Here is a 19,240-nt window from a genome sequence, read left to right as displayed (position 1 = left end):
GCCAAAGGGATTTAACTTTTGGAGGAAAGTTCTGCAAATAGGTCCAAATGTTAGAGTGAATTAATGACTGCTTGCAGCTAAATGTTGACATTTCCAGTGTGTACAGATATCACAGGCTTTATGCCTTTAGGCTTTAATTGTAATCCATTAGTTGAATCTGGGGTTTTTTTAGTCTCGCGTAGAAAAACTGATAGAAATTATATTTTTACAAGAAGCAACCTGTTTTTTGTGTTCTACACACAAAAAACGTCACTATAATGGATTATTTCTTTGAATCAATATTCAATTTTCTCCATGCACAGTAAAAATAAAAAATAAAAAAGCCTCTCTGTTAAATGCTTCAGTAGATTAAAACGTCATAGAATATGAATTTATTAGTGATCAGAAAATTTAAGTTGTTTAGTTAATAGATTCAAATTCAATGATTATATTTCAAGAACTTTCTTATTTAGGTATTTATGGATGGAAGTTAACATTTTTGTTTAATTGAAAATTAAGAGTATGGCATAATAGAGAAAACTTATGACATGGCTTATACTGCTAGGGGACAGCTCTCTTCACTTTGTAGATTAAATAAAATTTTTTGCATTTTATCTGTTTCTGTGTCTCTCCTCTTTCCCAGACTCACTTCAGGTCCATTATGAAGTTTTCTAGTTATTGATTTGGGACTCAGGTTATTTGCTGATGTTCGCCCTCTGTGTTTATCATGTTTAAAGTCAGAACATCTGCCAGGAAGCTTTAGTGTTTCATGCTGCCCTCTGCTGACCGTAATGCCACAAATACTAAACCTGGTTTAATGACCCGGTATCACTGAGCTTCATTGGCCAACAAGCAGCTGTACAACCACCTCAGCAGTGCCACAGGCTGAGCTCTTCCATGTCGCAACTCACTGATTCAGAAATTCTTTGATTCAGCAATTCATGCAACCAGTTGTTTTTTCGGCCCATAACTCTAGAAATCCATAGAAATAAACGCCTCCATGTTTGTTTCTGTACAGCAGTGGGGTGAATGAGTCCCGACAGGTTCTACAGGAGCAGCCGGACTTTGCTCAGTCTCTGCTGCGTGAACCCAACACCCCGATTATCAGGAAGTCAAGAGGGACGTCTACACAGGTAGGACTGCAGGCTGCAACCACTTTCAGCCAAAAAAGGTATACAGAGCAAACGGTAACAAACCTCTGGTGGCTGTTGTAAGATGAAATGAAATGTGACAGACTGGTTTAAGAATTGGTATAAATGACAGGAGGTGGAGACAGAAATGTATGTTTTTATTGAAGTTCTTTGGAAATCCAGGGTCATCACAACTCAGACAATACTGACAACTATCATTAAAAACCTCTTCTGCAAATACTTCCAAGTTTAAGCAAAAGATCAAAGACTTTTTTATAATTATGGTGAAATAAAAACACTTTTACTTTTCAAAAGAGTTCAAAAGTAAAGTGTGTATAAAATGTAAGTTTGTGCATTTCCCTGCAGGGCACCTCCACCCACGCCTCCTCCACCCACTTGGCAGCTCTAGAAGATCTGGACGAACCAATCAGGACTCACCATGGACACCCTGCATCGACCAGAAGCAAGCCCAGCAGTGTCCACAGCAAGACCAGTTACCATGGCAGCCTGCGTCGCAATCGAGACGACAGGTAGCTGAGAAAACCCTCGCTGTGGCCTCACTCCTCCATCCGTTGTCCTCACCCCTGTATGTCTCCACCTCTCAGGAGCGATTCTCTAGCTTACCGGGGCACACCGGACCGCAATCTCCATGGCAGCATGCCCCGGCTCGACCACCCGCTCTCCACCCACAGCAGCCTGCATAAGATAGACGGCCACTCCAGGCACAGCAGCCAGCGGGACGCATCGGAGGTTTCGCCTACACTCATTACCCACGGAGCCACAGGGAGTGATGGCCGGCCTGCTGAGGACGGCACCAGCGCCTGAGGAGTTCATCGCTTTCTGCAGCAAAACGCAGAATCTACCAGAACGCTGTGGTGGTTTGTGATCCAGTCTGGTCCTTTGTGTTACAGGATCAGGATTTATTCAGGGAAAACTGTGGAGAGCTGCAACTTGCACTGGACAGACCAGGAACTGGCAAAATGTTGTGTGGGGAAAAAAGGTTGTTGCACTTAATATTACAGTCAAAACCTAATTCCATAGGACCTTCACAAATATTATGAAACTTGTAAAAACGATTGCAGAGTTTTGTTTTTATATCAAACTCTTCGTCTGTCACAAAAGTGACTTGTTTATTTTGGCCTGCAGCTGTTGATGCTCATCTGTGTGTGGAGTCTTAGACAAATATGGGCCTAACATAAAAACATGGACCTTTTAATTGTTTAGTAAATATTTTTATACTGTGAAAACTGTCTACTGCGTGTGTAGAGAAACGCATATCAGGGGTGATCAAGTTTAAAACTATCTGATGTCAGGAAATTTAAACTAATGCTCAGTCTGTGCAGTTCAACTAATGAAATCCATCTAAACCTGGGATGCTGAAGTCCAGCCCTTCTCAGACACTCCTGAACAAAATGACTGAATGTTGAGGTAATTCAGGTGTGTTGGAGCAGGGAAGCATCAAGGACTGCACTGGGGAAGCATCATAACCTTTAACCTAGAGTTCATTCCATTAACATGGCTGCAGATTAAAACCCAGTGGGATTTGTTTATGCAAGGCTCCATCTTGACGCCTTGGTTGGTAAGAATCCTCCAACAGGCAGCTCATAAATGTTACTCGAGTAGAAATGAAAGGCATAAACAGCATACTTAAACAAATAATGCACTGCCAGACAGACGAAGAAAACCTAAAACCACTGTAGAAATATCTGCCATAAATTCAGCAAACCTCTGTATTTTATTGGATGTTAACACTTTAAGGAGAATCAGTCATCAAGCCCAATGGAGAATTAACTGTATAAACATATCTGTAATTTAAAGTATTCCAGTATCAACTGCATCATTTAAAACTCAGACTTGTGTTTCTCTAAAGATTGACAGATTTGTTTGAGACTTAATTTTTTACAAGTGTTGTAATATCCACCCCTGTTCATGCTGTTTGTCTTCAGACCTGCCTCGACAGGTGCAGCTAACTAGCAGAAGAACATTCATTATACTTTATTAGGCCGACTTTTATTGTCTGCCTGTAAATGTAACAACCTGTAAATATTGTTTTCTTGCAGTTTGAGTCCTAATCCTTTGTCGTTGAACTAACCTACCTCACCTTTACCCTCAGCCTTCTCCTGTTCTGCATTCACGTCACTGGGTGCTTTCTCCAAAGTAAAGAAGTGCTCAGCATACATCAGTCAAAATGGTGGTGCCAGCTCGCTTTGTGGTTTTTAAGTCTACCTCTTGAGTTCGAACCCCAACATACTTCTGACCGGCTTTGTGTGCTCAATTCCTAGCAAATTAAAAACATTTTAGCCTTTCAAACAGGAAAACACAGTTTTCATCAAGATTGTGCAAATTCTGACCTTGCAGTTATGCAATAACCACATCAGGCCCAGTCTGTGTTTCTATGCCTTCATTACCTTGTACATAGATTTTCTGTATGATGACTGATCTGCCTTTGTTTTTGTCCTATATCCCATTTTTGGACCTACAGCAATCGTCTGTATTTACCATGGCTGCTTACATGCATTAACCAGAGTGCTTTTCTCTCAACATGGCTGGAGAAAAAAAATAAAAACAAGCTCTCAGCTTTTAAACATTCATGTTCACACAAGTCTGTCTTCATAAACCTTTAACAGTAAAGCATGGGGGGGAGGGGGGGGGAAGAGCTCAAGTAGCTCCAACTAGGATTTTTAAAACTTGACTTAATTTATTTGCAGTTGTAATGTAAAAGCTTATTTTACATGCAGTCTAATAAACTTTTTTAAGACTTGAGTTTTTCTCTGTTGTGATTTCCATTTCTGTTGTGTCGGGATGCAAAGAATAGCTGGAGGTACTTACAGTTTCTCAAATCAACAAACACCGAGTTAAGACCAGATGCCCGAGCGTTCTCTTTTGCGGCGGACAATGGCCGCTACGTCTTGCTTGAGTGTGGAGACGCCGTCCTCCAGCTGCTCAGAGAAGTCCCTCAGCAGACGACTCTGCTCGTCCACAAACAGTCTGAGTCCCAGCAGGTCCGACTCCTCCTGGAGAGGAAATGCAACAACAATTTAGTGTTGGAAAACCAACCTGGCTCACTAATGCTGCATAGAAATGAAGATGCTTACACTGGGTCTGTGTCTGCGTAAGCGCTGCAGCTGACCCTTAACAGAGGTCATGCTGTGGTAGAAAACTTTCAGGGCGCGTGCAAACTCTGCATCACAGCTGGGACGTAGCGAACGACCACGAGCGCCGTCTCCGCCTAGAGCCAGAGGAGGGAAACATGGACTGAGTAACAACGCAGGTATGAAACAAAGTGGGATAATTGTGTGTCTGTTACCGTTCTTGACTGCGTTGAGCTGTTCTCTCAGACTGTGGTTTTCTTTCCTTAATGATTCGTTCAGACTCTTCAGTTCCTCCAAGTCCTGTTGAAGAGCTCTGACTGAACAGCTGAGCTCAGCAGAGTCCGATAGCTGCAGCCAATGAAAGATAAGCCAACAGTCTGATCCACAAATCAGATGAAACTTTGAAATAAACAACAAATCTAGTTCTTTTAGAATTAATTCAATTTCATGAGCAAGCCAAGTCTGACTTACTACCAAACCTTAAAAAAACCCTGTAGGTCGACATGAAATGGGCTAAATGATCTTAAAAGCAACTCATCATGCTCTAATCTAAAGAAATTCAAGAACAGATCAGAAAAAGTCATTGATATCAGTCTGGAGAGGTTTACCAAGCCATTTCTAAGGCTTTGACTTCAGATAACCACAGCGACTATCTGAAGTCAAAGCCTTCAGATTTCCATTTATTATCCATAAATGGAACAAAATACGGCATAATGGTGAACACAGTGGGGAATGGCTGACCTAATCAAGAACCCAAAACGACACCTAAAGCACTACAGGCGTCACTTTCCTCAGTTATGGTCACAATGTTTATGACTGAATGGGGGAAAAACTGGACATTAAGGACCAAACCACAGAGTTGCATCTTATATTCCCAGTGTCTTGTGGGAAAGCATTCAATTAACTTTTTGGAAGATGTGAGACATGATGCATAAACAAAAAGATCATCCTACTGACAGTCAAACATGGACTATTTGTTTGTATCTAACCATAAATTCTGATCTCCATTAGAAAACCCAAAAGGAGAAAGTCGCTGTCAGCTTGTAATCTTAAACACACGTGAACAAATCAGCCAAGTCCACAAAATGTCTGGACTTTAATCTGATTTTGGAGTTGCCAGTAAAACACATTTATATTCAACTTACTGCAGCTTGTGATGGATGCAGCATGTCGATGATAAAGACGCCCTCTGCAGTCATTCTCACAGCTCCAAGAGATGAACTCAAAACACTGCAACTCTCTAAGACGGAAAAACACACAGTAGTAATTGCTATCTCTTAGTAGTATAGCTGCTTACCTAATTTATTTTATAAAACTTATTTTAAAAATAATTTAGGAATCGCGTTCTAGAGCTAAAGCTGCTTATAACGAGGGAGCAAAAGTGCAGCATGGAATTCTTTAAGTTTGTTTAGTACCTCAGAAATACTAAACGAGTTCAGAAATATTCAGGAGAGAGCAGCACAAAGTGGATCCAACAAGAACAGAAAAGGAATGTAGGATCAAATTCAGAGTCATGCAAGAATATAAATATCAGTTTAGGACTAAGATGCCTTCCAGCTAGCAGTGGACAGGGCCTGATTTGGGGACAACTTCATCCTATGACAGTATATTATGGAGTGACCAGGTCAGTTTCTAGATCTGATCGTTGGTGGGAAAAACCCGACTATGTTGCATAAAAGAAAACTCCATCCAGTCAATCAATCCAGTGGGAGAATCTACAGGAAGCCTGGTCAGAAATCTCATCAGATTACCTTCAAAAATGTTATAGGAAGTTATTGTTTACAAAAGGTCTTTTCTTTCATAACTCTGGCAACACCTGCCTGCATGTTCTGATAATTTACTGCATTTCCTGGTGAAGATAATCTCATGCTGAAATTGTGCTGTGGTGGTCATTTCCATTTCCTTCCTCACCCTGAAGACCCCAGAGCTCCAACACCACAGCACTGCTTTGCAGGTAGTCCAGCAGTCGTTGGGATGTTTGGAGGGAGGTGAACTGGACCAGGTGATCCAACAGAGGATTGATGTTGTGCCACACAGCTGGAGTGTAAAGCGGCTCGCTGCAATCAAATACCCTGAAACTAACACAGCAGAGGAAATAAAGTTATGTCAGGGAACGTCCAGTTTTAAAGTTATTCTTCATTCTGTTATCAAACTGCCCTTAAATGTTGCATACATCTGTCCGGGCCTCACCCGATTTGTATCCCTCGATTGCGAGCTTCCCTAATCCAACGAACCCCACAGCACTGATCCAGGACCAGCTGGAAGTCCAATCGTCGACCCAGTACTTCAGACGGGTCAATCAGGATGTCGTCCTCCCCCAGTGGCCTGGAAAGTTGCATTTCTTAAAAACACAACTTTCTGTGAGCTTACAACTAAAACGTGTGTGTTTGTCATACAGTCCAGTGGAAGTGCAGGGGACGAGCTGAGCTTGTAGGATGGCCTCCTCTGTCCCCTCTGAGCCCAACACCTGCAAACAGACTCAGATTCATCTGGCATCTGATAACACTGATGTATGAAGCATATGGAGTACCTCCAGCTGCTCCTCCAGAGGGATGCGGAAGGCCAAAGACTGCAGCCAGAGGTGACCTGTTCCCAGGAGCAGAGGCTCGACTGGATCCCAGAAAGGGTCTTTATCTCTCGGTAGCACTACAGCTGGAAGGCCCTCCACTCTCTGATAGCGACACATACAAAAAGGACCAATAGCAAAAGTTGAGTTATAGCTCCAAAATTTAAAGTAAACTTTAATTCAAAGGGGACCCGTCACCTAGCAACACAAGCCCAGTCCGTCACCTAGCAACACAAACCCAGCCCGTCACCTAGCAAGCTAAGCGGAGTTCCAGTGTTTGGTCAATTAGTTTTGGTATGCGCGGTGCAATAGCTGTGTTTTGTTGTTGACTTACCATACAGAAACCATTTCATACATTCTTGTTGGTTGTTCGGGTGGCTCTAGTTTCTTTTGAAAGATGTACTGTTGTATATTTGTGAATCTATTTGTCGCCATTTTCACGTGCGAGCATAAAAGTTGAGTTGGGGGCGTGGCCAACAGCAATTTATTTGGATTTAAAGTGACAGGAGGCCCTAAAACAGCCCAATCTGAGGAGCTGAACGGAACAGACTAACATCTCATTGTCTAACAATGATTTTGTGCAAAAATGTGATTAACATTTTTATCCTAACCTTTTCAGGAAAACATAATAGGTCACCCTTATGCACTTATTGGAAATGAAAGACATGTACAAAGTTTTCCCCCTCATTTCTCATGTTGGACAACATTTTTTTGTCCAACATGAGACGAAAAAATGTCTCATGCTCAGTTGTCTATGCTCAGTTGCCGCAAAAAATATTTGCATATCCTGAAAAACACTTAAGTGTTATTTCTATGACACACATTGTCCTCGTGTTGTGCAGCCTTGAACTGCTGATAGACCTCCTCCATCAAAAACTTGCGGTTGACAAACTTGGCTTTGGACCACATCCAGACCTGAAAAACATGCGTCACAACTAAAATCATTCAGAAACATCTTTCTGGTACAAAGAACGGAGAGAGACAACTTGAGCAACACCAGCCTGTTTGCTTCCTGCAGTGGTCACTCTGACAACAATGTCCTTCTGTAGATCGTGACCTCTAGAATCCGACAGGGCCAGATTTTTGATTTCCAGCTTAAATTCAACTCCCTGAAAATTAAGAAATTAAATGCAAATTTATCAACTCACTCCTGTGTGTGGGTTAATGTGAGCAGCTACAGCAGGACACTGTGAGTTACCTTGCTCAGTTCCTGACTCATCTGGTTGGCCTCGGCCACCATAGGCATCAGCTGAATGTAGTCGTAGAAGACCGCCAACAGACTGGGATCTGTCTGGCTACAGCCAGTGTTGGACTCACCTATACAGTAATAAAAATGACCTTTTTTTTCCTCCGTATAAATAAAACAAATTCAGTTCCAGAGAGCGATGGTTTCACTCACTCAGGTGGATGCCCTCAGCAGCAGCCAGCTCTGACTGGAAGTAATCGTAGTCGTAGCGACTCCAGTCTTCCCCGCCCCTCTCAGATGGATAACCAACAAACAGGTAGGTACAATTTGAGCCGAGAATGAGACGATCCTGACAAATATTTAGAATAAAGTTGGCTTTGACTGCTTTGGTTTCATCTAACAGTTAATTCATATAGCTGGTGCAATGCAAATACCCACCAGGTGTTGCAGCTCTGCTGTCTCATACACTGCGTTCCCATTAACAATAACCTTTGACCCCGTCAGTGGAGTCAGTGTTACCCGCCGCTGTTCATTCCTGAACACCGCATGATGCTCCTGGATCCTAGTTCACAAGCAGACATTACTGTGCGTGCACAACGAGAGCAAATATGTTCTGGTGCATTTTTAACATAATTTATCAATCTCTGGTTGAGTTGGTGGGTTTCTCTGGATGTTGAAAAGGAAAGGAAAACTCACCCTAAGCCCTTGATAGAAATGGATCTAGGGGCGGAGTCACAGAGTCCGATGCCCCACTCACCTGGAACAACAAAACATTTGTTCTCTGTTTTTGCAGTTTTCTTGGCACCTCAGACAACCTTGTTCCATCATGGTATTAACAAAGCTGTGGACTTAACTAATTTAAATGCTCATAATATTCACCCTCTGATTCTCACAAAAGTCCCATTAACATCCATAGTGAAGAAATTTATTAGATACTTTTGTAAAAACACTTAAGTGTCATGACTGACTCTCTGTTGTCTTGAGAAAAAACCACATTAAACCAGTCTGTAAAGAAAACAAAGTATATTTTCTTCAATGTCTGAAATTCTTCAGAACAAACTGTAGCTGGCCTATAAGGGATTGTGTGGTTTTGTTCCTAAATAAAATGTCAGAGCTGGTTTAGAACAGTTTATATCTTAGAGGTAGACCAACCCTCCTGGATGAAAAGCTTCACCACGCCTGACAACTGAGCATCCTCGTTGATGTTCAGGACGTAAGGATACATCTGCATCATCCTCCTCTCCTGACAATAAATTAAAGAAACATAAACATTAACAACCAGAAAAAGGATGAAAATATTTCACCCAAAACATATTTTCCACTTCTTAACCCACTTTAATTCACATTCTATGTATGTATTTATTTTTAAACTCCTTAGAAGCAGGAAAGAAATCCCAGATTGTGTGCGTGTACCTGTGTGATGTTGGCATACTGCTGCTCCCAGTCTTTGAGCGCCTCCTGCAGGTGTTGCTCCCACAGAGTCTGAATGGCTCTGATCTGGAGCTCATTCTGGGTCAACAGCTGACGAAGTTCCTCTGGAAACAGATACGATTACCCGCTCTGATCTCTGCCAGCCGAACGTTCGACTGGTTAGTCCAAACTTCGAGTCTTACTGGACTCATCCGTGGCTCTGCGCCCCTCCTGGTCCATCCGGCTCAGTTTCTGCAGCAGTCTGGCGTTTTCAGCCTTCAACTCTTTAACAAGGCGTTCAGTGGGGCTCTCGTTCACCACTGCCCTGTTTTGGATTCGTTTTGCCCTGAATTTTGAATGTAAAATGTGTTAGTATGATGGAAACCAGTAATATTCACCTTGGTTTCCAGAGCGTAAATGATTAATGTACCTTTCAGCGTAGCGCAGGGTGGAGAGAGACTCCTCATAGCAGATATCTGCAGGACTCAGAGTGGCAATCTTGAAAATAAGTATGACAAGTCAGTACACTACAATGTTTTGCATACCACTGCATTTTCCCCCAGTTTGTTACTTTACAGCCACACATTTCAATGCATTCTGTGACTGACCAACACAAGGCAGACATAGCTGAATAAAAAGAAAATAAAACCTGGTTTTCAACATTTTTCACAAAAATAGTCTCTCTCAGGCTTTGCACAACCAGATACTGAAATATTCTCCTCATTCTTATTCACAAATAAAGCTCAGGATATGTCAGATTGGATGGAGAGCATCTGGAAGTCAATCTGAAAAGTCTTGCCACAGATTCTTAACTGGACTGCAAAAACAGTGTTTTTGATCTAGTTTCTAGTGAAAATATCTTAATGCGCTTCAAATAAGATAAAATTAAATCAGAAGCAACTTTCAGGCAAGATATAGGAGCTTTTTTAAGTCAATAATTCCTTAATATGATATAAAAAGTACTGGTTCCTAACAACACTTTTTCTCCATGTTATGAGTAAAATATTCTGCCAATGAAACTATGACTTTTTCATCAATATTAAGGAATTACTGACTGAAAATAAGCTCCTATATCTTGCTGAAAAGTTACTTGTGAGTTAATTTGGTCTTAATTCGAGTGTACCAAGATGTCTCCACTGGAAACTAGACCAAGAACACTTGATGAGATTTGGTGTTTTGGCAGAGTGGACTTAGTTCTGCAGTGACTGGGTTGCTGTAACACATAAACATGCTGTGGCTGTGTGTTTAGGAACGTTGTTTTGCTGGAAAATCAACCTTTGAGCCGTCGCAAGTGCTTCACAACCTCCAACATGTTTTTGAGAAATGCCTTGTAAGTAGCTCCTACTGTGCTCACAGAACTGGATATTGTTTTATAACCAAACCCTTATTTAAGCTCCTTCGTAACATATCCCTCACCTGTCTGCCGTGTCCATTGGTCATCATAATCCCGTCTGATAACTAATATTCTCTAAAGAATCTCTCAGACCTTCACAGAACAGAATTCATAAAGGGGAGTGAACACAAAATTTTACTATTTTTCAAGGTCAAATTTGCATTTGAAAATGATCCACCACTTTATCAAATTTTATTTGTATAGCAGATTTCAGCAGCAAGGCATTTCAAAGTGCTTTACATAATTAAAATAAAAACAGCATGTGACATTGAATAAACAGTAAGAAAGAGAAATAGATTTTGAGAAAAAAAAAAGATTAAAAAAGATAAAAACATTAAAACCCGCACCCCTTTTCAGCCAGGGGGGACGACACCCACAACCCTGTACCTATCTGGGACTCAAACCCGATCTGGGACTTTAGTCAAAAACACCATTTGACAAGGACTCCAACCTCTAGGTATTCAGTTAAACCCTGTTTAACTGGGACTCTAACCCTCTGGGACTTTAGTCAAAAACACTGTTTGACAAGGACTCCAACCTCTAGGTTTTTAGTTGAAACGCCGTCAACTGGGACTCTAAACCCAGTGGGACTTTAGTTAAACGTCGTTTAACTGGGACTCTAACCCACGTTTTACTCAAGGGACTCTAACCCAAATAGGGCTACAAGTGGGGGACAGTACCCGCGCCTCTCTGGGGGGGGGCTGTACATCATTAAAATTTAAACACAGAGAAAGAGGAATAAAAAGAAACTAATAAATAGATAAAAAGTAAAGATAAATGAAATAAGATTTATGTTGGTCCATCACAAGCAAGTTAGCATTTGTAAAACAATCAATTTAAAAAAATTACTTTTTTAAAATCATCTGCCAGCTCTTCTGTGTGTTTACCATGACAGTGCGACTGTTTCCACCCAGCGCCGACTGCAGCAGCTTGGTGAGAACCGAGTCTCTGTAGGGAATGTGAACCACCTTCTTTCTCACTGCAACATCTGCCAGGGCGCTGGAGGGAGAACAAGAACGAAAATGGAGAAAACTGATGGATCTGGCAACATATGCAAGAACAAGGCGAACCAAACAAAACGGAGCAACCTGATGACGTTTCCCAGCGTGGTGAGGCTCAGGTTTATGGCCGTTCCCTCTTTGAGTCTGTCGGCTTCAGAGCCGGAGGACCTCTGGCGCTCACTGCCAGCCAGATCCACCAGGTTGATGTTGGACTGCTTGGTGATGCTCTCCTTAGAGAAGATCTGGTCAAGACGTTTGGTTCAGAAAACTTGAGTTAGAGAAGCACACAGAAATAAATATATAGAAGCCATTTATAAATAGTAGAAACTTAATACAAAATGCCGTTTTTGTTAACGTGAGTTTCATTTGTTGCATTGCTATTTGAAAGGATGAGCATCTGTAATTTTATCTTGTTTAAGCTTATTACATGGTGGCTTTTGATTGGCTGTTGACTGATTAGATAAGCACTTTGAGAGTCTTTTGACCGTCGCTTTCTATTTGTTTTGAATCTGTTATTTTTGTTTCATTTTATTAAGTCCAGCAAAGACACAAACATTACTGCTGGATTTTCTCTTTTGAAGAAATGTGTCGCGTATGAAGGAGTTTTAAGGGGCAAGACTAGTGAGACCCGGCGGCACTTAAAAAATAATTTAAAAAATGGCTTCTTGTTGGTGTTGTCAAGAGAAAGATCACAATGAAAATTAATTTTAAAGCAAAATCCAAGAGGAAATATAAAGTTTAAACATCAAACCCAAGTCGAAAATAAAAATAAATAAATAAAACAAACGATCAAGAAATATGCCCAAAACAAGATGAGCAGCAAACAGAAGCACTGAAATCCAGAGTGGATTAGAAATACTGAGATTATAGTAACTCAAAGACCAGCTGGGAAAACAAAAACCTCTCAGAATATTTAGACAATGTAAATAAAAAAATTACATAAATAAAAATATTGAGAAAAAAAAACCTGGTGCAGAACAATAAAAATACAAAACTGAACAAATACCTTAAAACAAAACCTGCTTAGGTAATACAATGACCATGTATATGAAAAAAAAATCTAACTGTAACTACCATGGATACCAATTGATAAAAAATAAAAAGCTTTATTATTAATGGTTTGAAATTGTTTCTAACACAAAATAAATAACATATGACTGACATAAAAATAAAACTTTATCCTCAAGCATTTTACTTTCAGCTGTGCAGTAGAAATAGCATCAAACTCATGTAGCTGGATCTCAATCAGACTAAATAAGATTATTTTGTAATGAACTGGGTTAAATTCAATAAAACTGGACAAAATTTAATCTTTTGAGTCTTTAGATAATTTATTGTGAACTGAATTTGATCCAAACAAACCGACTTGAATGTTAGACAACAGTTCAGAGCGATTCCTCTGAAAATGTTTCTCTCAGCATGAATGAATAAACTGCAGGCATAAAGCGTGGAGCCGTTTCACCTGTTTGAGCTGCAGGATAATGAGCATGTGTGAGCGGCTGCTGTTGGCGTTCATTTGAGTGGCAGCGGTGGTTCGAGTCCTGGTTCCCTGCTCCATCAGCTGCTCCACCTGCAGCCAAATCAAGTCCATTTAAAACGAACCAAAACTCATCAACATCAACTGGCTGGATATACTGATGACAAAAAAATTAAATTAAGTTACAGCTAAAACCAACTTTCAAGTGTCAGTTTAACCAAAAATACTGAACAGAACAGAGATGGAAACTTCAGAAAACTGTTTCAGATTAATATTTTAATTCAAATCTGTTTAAGTCGGTTTGATTACTCAATGTCATAGTTGTAAATAAAAAATAGTTGTGTTATTTTGTATATAATAAATGCTGGTTTTGATGTACAGATAATTTTTGTGTACTACTCTCAAATTATTAAGGGAAAACCAATTTAAAATTGTTATAAAAATAACCCATATTAATTTTTTTTTTCAGTTTTAGCCTTTTATTCATCAGTCCTGATCAAAAATATTGAACAATTATCAACCCTCTAAAGTACTTTATTTTATTTTTTTCCCAATATAATTCCATTATATCTTTGAATGGTTTTCTTACTTAAGATTTTATCCTGTTTACTGATAAACTTCTAGTTTTTCATAATTCACGGTTAAATCCCAGTCTACTTCATTTTTGTCTTTATTGGCAGTTTCTAGAAACAGAAACTGTTTTCTGGAAGCTAAGAAACCTCTCAGAACTTCACAGTTTTCTATGGAAGCTCATAGAAAACTGTAGTAAAAAATAAGATAAATTATCTCATTATTTAGAGATACTATCTCATTATAATTAGCTCATTTAAAAAAAAAAAGAGTGGTGGAAATTGCTTCCACAGTTTTCATTGTTGTTACATGTGTGAAGAAGAAAAACCAGTAACGCTTTGGCAAACAACTAAACATTTTTTTTACCTGCAGAGCGTTCTCACAGGGGATTTTACGAAGACCCTCAACATAAAAGCCTCTCTGCAGCTCCTCTCTCACTCTAAGTCCGCCTGCAGACCGTGACCCCCGAGACAAAAGGTCAACCACCTGGAAACAAAGAAGATCATGAGAAACATAACAAAGGCTAAATAAAAAACAGTAACTTGTCTTAAAAAAGGCTCAAATGTACCTGCTCATTATAGATTTCCAACATACTGAAAAAGACCTGAGGACACATCAACAAGCATTCAGGATGAAAGCCTGTTCTCTGTCAGCACAGTATGTTTCCTTCATTTAATTAAGATAAGGACGAAGAAGTGAAAGGAAACTAACCTCCATGAAGATGAGTATAGCTACATCTTGTTAAATTATTACCTGACATTGTCTGTTTTTTTGGTTTTCTCTCATCGCCTCAAACAGCCGGTCACAGAGTTTAGGAACCAGGCCTTTATTGGGCCCGTAGCCCACCATCGAGTAACTCTTCCCTGACCCGGTCTGTCCGTATGCCAGCAGTGTGGCGTTGTAACCCTGCACATGTGACTTCAGGGTTTATCATGAAGTCACTTTGTAAACAGCTAATGGAGAGGCGGAGTGGTTCCTACCTGCAGCGCGTTCTCCAGTATTCCCACTCCGAGGTCCTGGAACACGCTGTACTGGGGGTGGAAACAGCAGCTTTTAACCAAGCATTATAATTTAATCTTATCACTCCGTCTGGTAAATGCTGTCTGTCTCCTTCGCGCTCACCTGGTCAGCGTATCGGCCCCCCGGCTCTTCAGGAACAAAGAGACCAGTCAGGTCTCTCGTGAAGCCGCTGTGGGACCAGTACGCATAATCGAAGCAGAAGGACCGCCGGTTGTGGCAGTCACGTGGATCCTGGATACTAATGGAGGTCGACACCAGAGAGATGATACAACGACTACCTGCGTCCCTCTCTCTCTGTTTGGAGGAAAGAGAAAACGAGGCCCATGGGGACCCTGGATGAGCTGCAGAGATCCACAGCTCATGTAGAGGAACCAGTTCACTGAACAACTCCAGTATACTCAACCATTATAGTGCTGCAGAAGAAAGTCACTGGAGAAAGAAAGTCTTGTCTGCAATTTTCCACAAGACATTTAAAAAACACAGCAACCATGTTGAGTTGGTGCTCTGGTCAGATGAGACCAACACTGAACGTTTTGGGCAACATGTAAAATGCTTTTAAATTATTTTATAAAGAGTTTGTTTTGCATTTAAATTATAATAACTTGCTGAAAATTATGAAATGTTTTAAATTGTTCACAAAAGGTTATTATGTCCCTTTATGACAATGCTGCCAAAAGGTATCTAACCCTAAAACCCCCCATAAATTTTTCATTTAAACATTTGAAGAAAAAAAACATAATTTTTTTTCCCCAAACTGGTATAAAAGTTTATGGTTCAGAAATATTAAATTGATCCATCTTGATTTTATCCAGTCAGTTTGGTAAATAAGTAGATAACTGCTTTCCATCTTATCCAAAAGTTAGACCTGAATGTCACCGATAAAACAATGAAGAGGAACACTAGACCTCCACAACATATGAGATAAACAGGGTAACGACATGGATCCCTGTGGAACTCCAATACTAGGAACTGAATCAGAAGGACCTTAGTGAAGAGAAAATCATGATCCACTTTACACCAAAACCACGGAATCATCTTTAACACCAACATGTTCCAAACATGGCATAATTTTACAGACCACAGTATTAAGCTGTGGATAAGCAACAGATGAGTTAAGAACATCACATTAGATTAGGATATAAATTAGTTCAAATGCAGAATTTAAAATACTATGCGGATTCACAGGTTGTTCGCCTAACAACTCTTACTTCCAAGCATATTGGGCAGTTTGACAGGTAATGCACTAATGGCCTCAATGACTGAAGAGCAGTGGTGGGAAGTAATGAAGTACAAGTACTTTGTTACTGTACTTAAGTACAATTTTCGTGTATCTGTACTTTACTCAGTGGCGCAAAAAGTGGGTATGCAGCGTATGCAACGCATAGGGGCGCAGCACCAGAGGGGGCGCCAAAAGCTCCGTCTGGAGGGGGCGACGCGCCGATGATGTTTTCCCAAACACTTCAGAGCGACTCACGCTCCTTCACCTCGCGCACATAACGAGGTAAATATAGCGAGTTTTACCCTTCACTATCGTCGTCGGGGGGGGGGGGCGCCGATTTATGTTTTCGCATCCACCTGAATAATGTGTAGTTGCGCCACTGACTTTACTTAAGTAGATTTAATAATGGATACTTTCTACTTTTACTCCACTACATTTTACAGTAAGTATCTGTACTTTCTACTTCACTACATTTCTACAAAACTGTCGCGTTACTCGTTACATCCAAGTCGCATTGTTTTTTTTTCCGTTAAAATGTGAAGTTCAGGGATTTAAGGTGGCGCCGTAAAATCCGAGCAATAACGAGACTTAGTGTCTGTTGTCACCCATCGCCTCTACTCGCACGCGGAGCACCAGACATGCGCAGTGGTTTCCTCTGAGCGTCAGTAATATAATAGTACATAAATAATACATAAATAATAAGATATGGCGACATGTAAAATCAGCAGCGCTTCGCTTTCACAGACGGTGGGGACTTCGTCCAATTTTTAACGTCACTTGGAAGGGAAGCTTAAAGACAGGTAAGCTCCGTGGACGTGATGCTAGCAAAGCTAGCTGTATTGACTGAAACACATGTTGCATCTGCGATGACTGGCATGTCACAGATATGGGACAACGCTGTGACCAAAGTGCAATATTGTAATATGACATTCATGGACGATCCGATTCTTCTGGACGGATCTTGACTAAGTCCTATAGTACTGAAGCCTCACTGAGAGCCGTTCTTTGTTCTTGTAATGCTCTGCGTACACTGCAGTAGCTATTTTATTTCATTCAAATATTTTTATATTTAATTGGTGAATAAATAAAACAAGAACATAAGAACGCAGAGCATGCTCATTGCTCTTTGTTTTCGTCACCGGTCATGGTGGAGGGAGGGTGAGAACAGTCACGGTGCTCCTCCTGCTTGGTTACTTCTTGCTTATTGGGCCTTGGACAGTGTTCATAGTTGAGCGTTGTTAATTGCTATGTTTAATGGTGCAGACAATTATTATTTCTGACATTGGCAATATGGGCAACCGCACAGGGCGTTATTTCTTTAGGGATGGCAGGAGACCTCTGTGTATTGTGGCACAGAGATGAAAGCAAAACAGAATGAAGAAGAGTTTGAATTGATACTGGTTACATTTATTTCAGCTCTAAGTATTTAATATCCAGGTGGGAAAGTGAATCTTTCAGATCAATTTGAGAAGGAGTTTTGATAGGTGCACTTAATTTTATTGTCATGTAGCATAGGGTGCTGGTTTTGATTTGGTCTTGGGTTCAGTGGTCCAGACTACAACTCTGCTACGTGGCTCCTTGGTTCCATGTCCTCCTCTGCCAGTTGGATTTCTTTCAAAATAAATGTGTGGCAAAAAAAGTGAAGTTCATGTTATGTTAGGACAGGAGACGAGATGTTTCCATCCCTGAAATTATGATGCATAGAATCATATATCTAAGTCTAAACTATGTTACAGAATAAACGCAATAAAAACATGCTTTATCTGTGGCATATGATCATATGATTAGTACACTTAATGATATTAGTGATTAGGCAATGCATTAGCAAGTACTTTTACTTTTAATACTTAAGTATTTTTAAAAGCCAGGACTTTTTTACTTTTACTTAAGTAAAATGTTAATGTGGTACTTTGACTTTTACTTGAGTACATTTTTGTCTGTGTATTTGTACTTTTGCTTAAGTACATTTTTTGAGTACTTTCTCCACCACTGCTGAAGAGCAACATGAATGTGTCCAGAACTGGCCATAACCATGTTTAAAATGCGAAAACAAAAATCCTATGCATAAAAAAGAACATTAGAGTCAGGAAAACAATAAATAAAATTAAACGACAGCAACTATCTCGACAGTCCGTAAAGAACAACGCGGGAAAGGAGGCCCTGCTTTTTTCTCTGCTTTTTTTTTCTTTTAAAAAGCTGAGCAGAAACAAAGAATAAAACATTTAACTTCAAAAATTATTCCTACGTTTTGTTGAGCTTACTTTCTGCTCGGGTCATTTCTCGCATTTACACACCTGTCCTCATTATGTCATTTCATGCTCCAATACTTCCAGCTAATTTGCTTTAATTAAAACAAATACCTTCATTGCCATTGATCGGCAACGAGTTCCCTCCGTACTTAAGAAACCCGCAGTGAAAATAAAAATAAGCAGAAACTGACCTTGTTGAACGGCCGCACTCTGACAGCCACTTTGACGCAGTCCTTGCTGTGCATGACCGAGGCTTTGGCCCTCATGGCGCAGCTGGAACCGGAGACACAGCAGGCAGAGATCGGTGCGACACACAGGTGTGTCGGGTTACACAGAAACACCGAGGGCTGGATGAAGATGGAAACCAGTAGAGATGCTGGAGTCCATGTGGAGCCGAGGTGGTTTAGGCTGAAACATGAATACTGGACGTTTAATGAAAGGAAGCCGTTATATTTTTCATACTTTGCACCCATCCGGGCGGCGGGCCCGGATGGGTGCCCGGGTCTGGGGGTGCCAGGTAGGGAGAAATGGTTTCAAGTCACTTTAATATCTGATTATAGACGGAGAAAGTGCGCCCTCGCCTATTCAGAAAGATGTATGTAATGTTAAAGTTACTGTCTCTCAATGGAATATATAGTAGTCAGTCCCAGGGACAGTTTCACTGACGGTTTAGCCAAAATGTGCTTCCTGGGTAAAAATGAAACGAGAAACGCGGCCCAAACCCCTCGCCCCCTCTGCTCAAGTTTCCAGCAGCTTTATACACGTGAGGGGCCCGGTCATTTGGCCCCGCCCCCCGGCCCGGCGCTGGCTTGTTCCGCTAGTGCTCTGGTTTCACTTTCCATCTCCATAAATTATATGGAGGCACAGAGCGCTGGCAGGCTGGCGTTTACACCAGGGGTGAAAGTAAAGGGGAACTGGGGAGTGAGCGTCGCTCCTTCACCCTGACGT

General features: G+C 40.8%; 2 protein-coding genes across 4 annotated transcripts in view; one reads left to right on the top strand and one right to left on the bottom strand.

Annotated features, from left to right (window-relative positions):
• The window catches only part of LOC103462771 (frizzled-3-like), a 34,230-nt gene extending 30,358 nt beyond the window's left edge, over positions 1 to 3,872 (top strand). For 2 of the 3 annotated variants that reach the window (XM_008405762.3, XM_008405761.3), the window contains 3 exons: positions 998 to 1,112; positions 1,476 to 1,639; positions 1,715 to 3,872. In XM_008405762.3, the coding sequence (XP_008403984.2) occupies positions 998 to 1,112; positions 1,476 to 1,639; positions 1,715 to 1,934 (499 nt within the window). In that variant the 3' untranslated portion in view covers positions 1,935 to 3,872. The remainder of the gene's footprint in view (positions 1 to 997; positions 1,113 to 1,475; positions 1,640 to 1,714) is intronic. The other variant, XM_017304048.2, reaches the window with a different exon arrangement.
• On the bottom strand, positions 3,555 to 18,751 carry kif28 (kinesin family member 28). The gene is made up of 27 exons (XM_081605304.1): positions 18,484 to 18,751; positions 14,927 to 15,118; positions 14,785 to 14,835; positions 14,558 to 14,710; positions 14,373 to 14,408; positions 14,171 to 14,290; positions 13,220 to 13,327; positions 11,845 to 11,999; positions 11,644 to 11,755; positions 9,794 to 9,861; positions 9,567 to 9,709; positions 9,367 to 9,488; positions 9,106 to 9,196; positions 8,650 to 8,710; positions 8,392 to 8,515; positions 8,167 to 8,302; positions 7,966 to 8,084; positions 7,769 to 7,876; positions 7,590 to 7,682; positions 6,732 to 6,872; positions 6,598 to 6,668; positions 6,392 to 6,526; positions 6,113 to 6,279; positions 5,347 to 5,441; positions 4,417 to 4,549; positions 4,205 to 4,338; positions 3,555 to 4,123 (listed from the first exon to the last, which is right to left on the bottom strand). The coding sequence occupies exons 1-27, from the start codon at positions 18,556 to 18,558 to the stop codon at positions 3,965 to 3,967; spliced, it is 3,102 nt and encodes a 1,033-aa protein (XP_081461430.1). The 5' UTR covers positions 18,559 to 18,751; the 3' UTR covers positions 3,555 to 3,964.
• Between the last annotated feature and the right edge of the window lie 489 nt (positions 18,752 to 19,240).

This window comes from Poecilia reticulata, chromosome 3, assembly GCF_904066995.2.
Source record: "Poecilia reticulata chromosome 3, P_reticulata-male-v2, whole genome shotgun sequence".
Taxonomy (NCBI): Eukaryota; Metazoa; Chordata; class Actinopteri; order Cyprinodontiformes; family Poeciliidae; genus Poecilia; species Poecilia reticulata.
The sequence above is the reverse complement of the archived record's forward strand: the minus strand, read 5'-3'. Positions and strand labels throughout refer to the sequence as shown.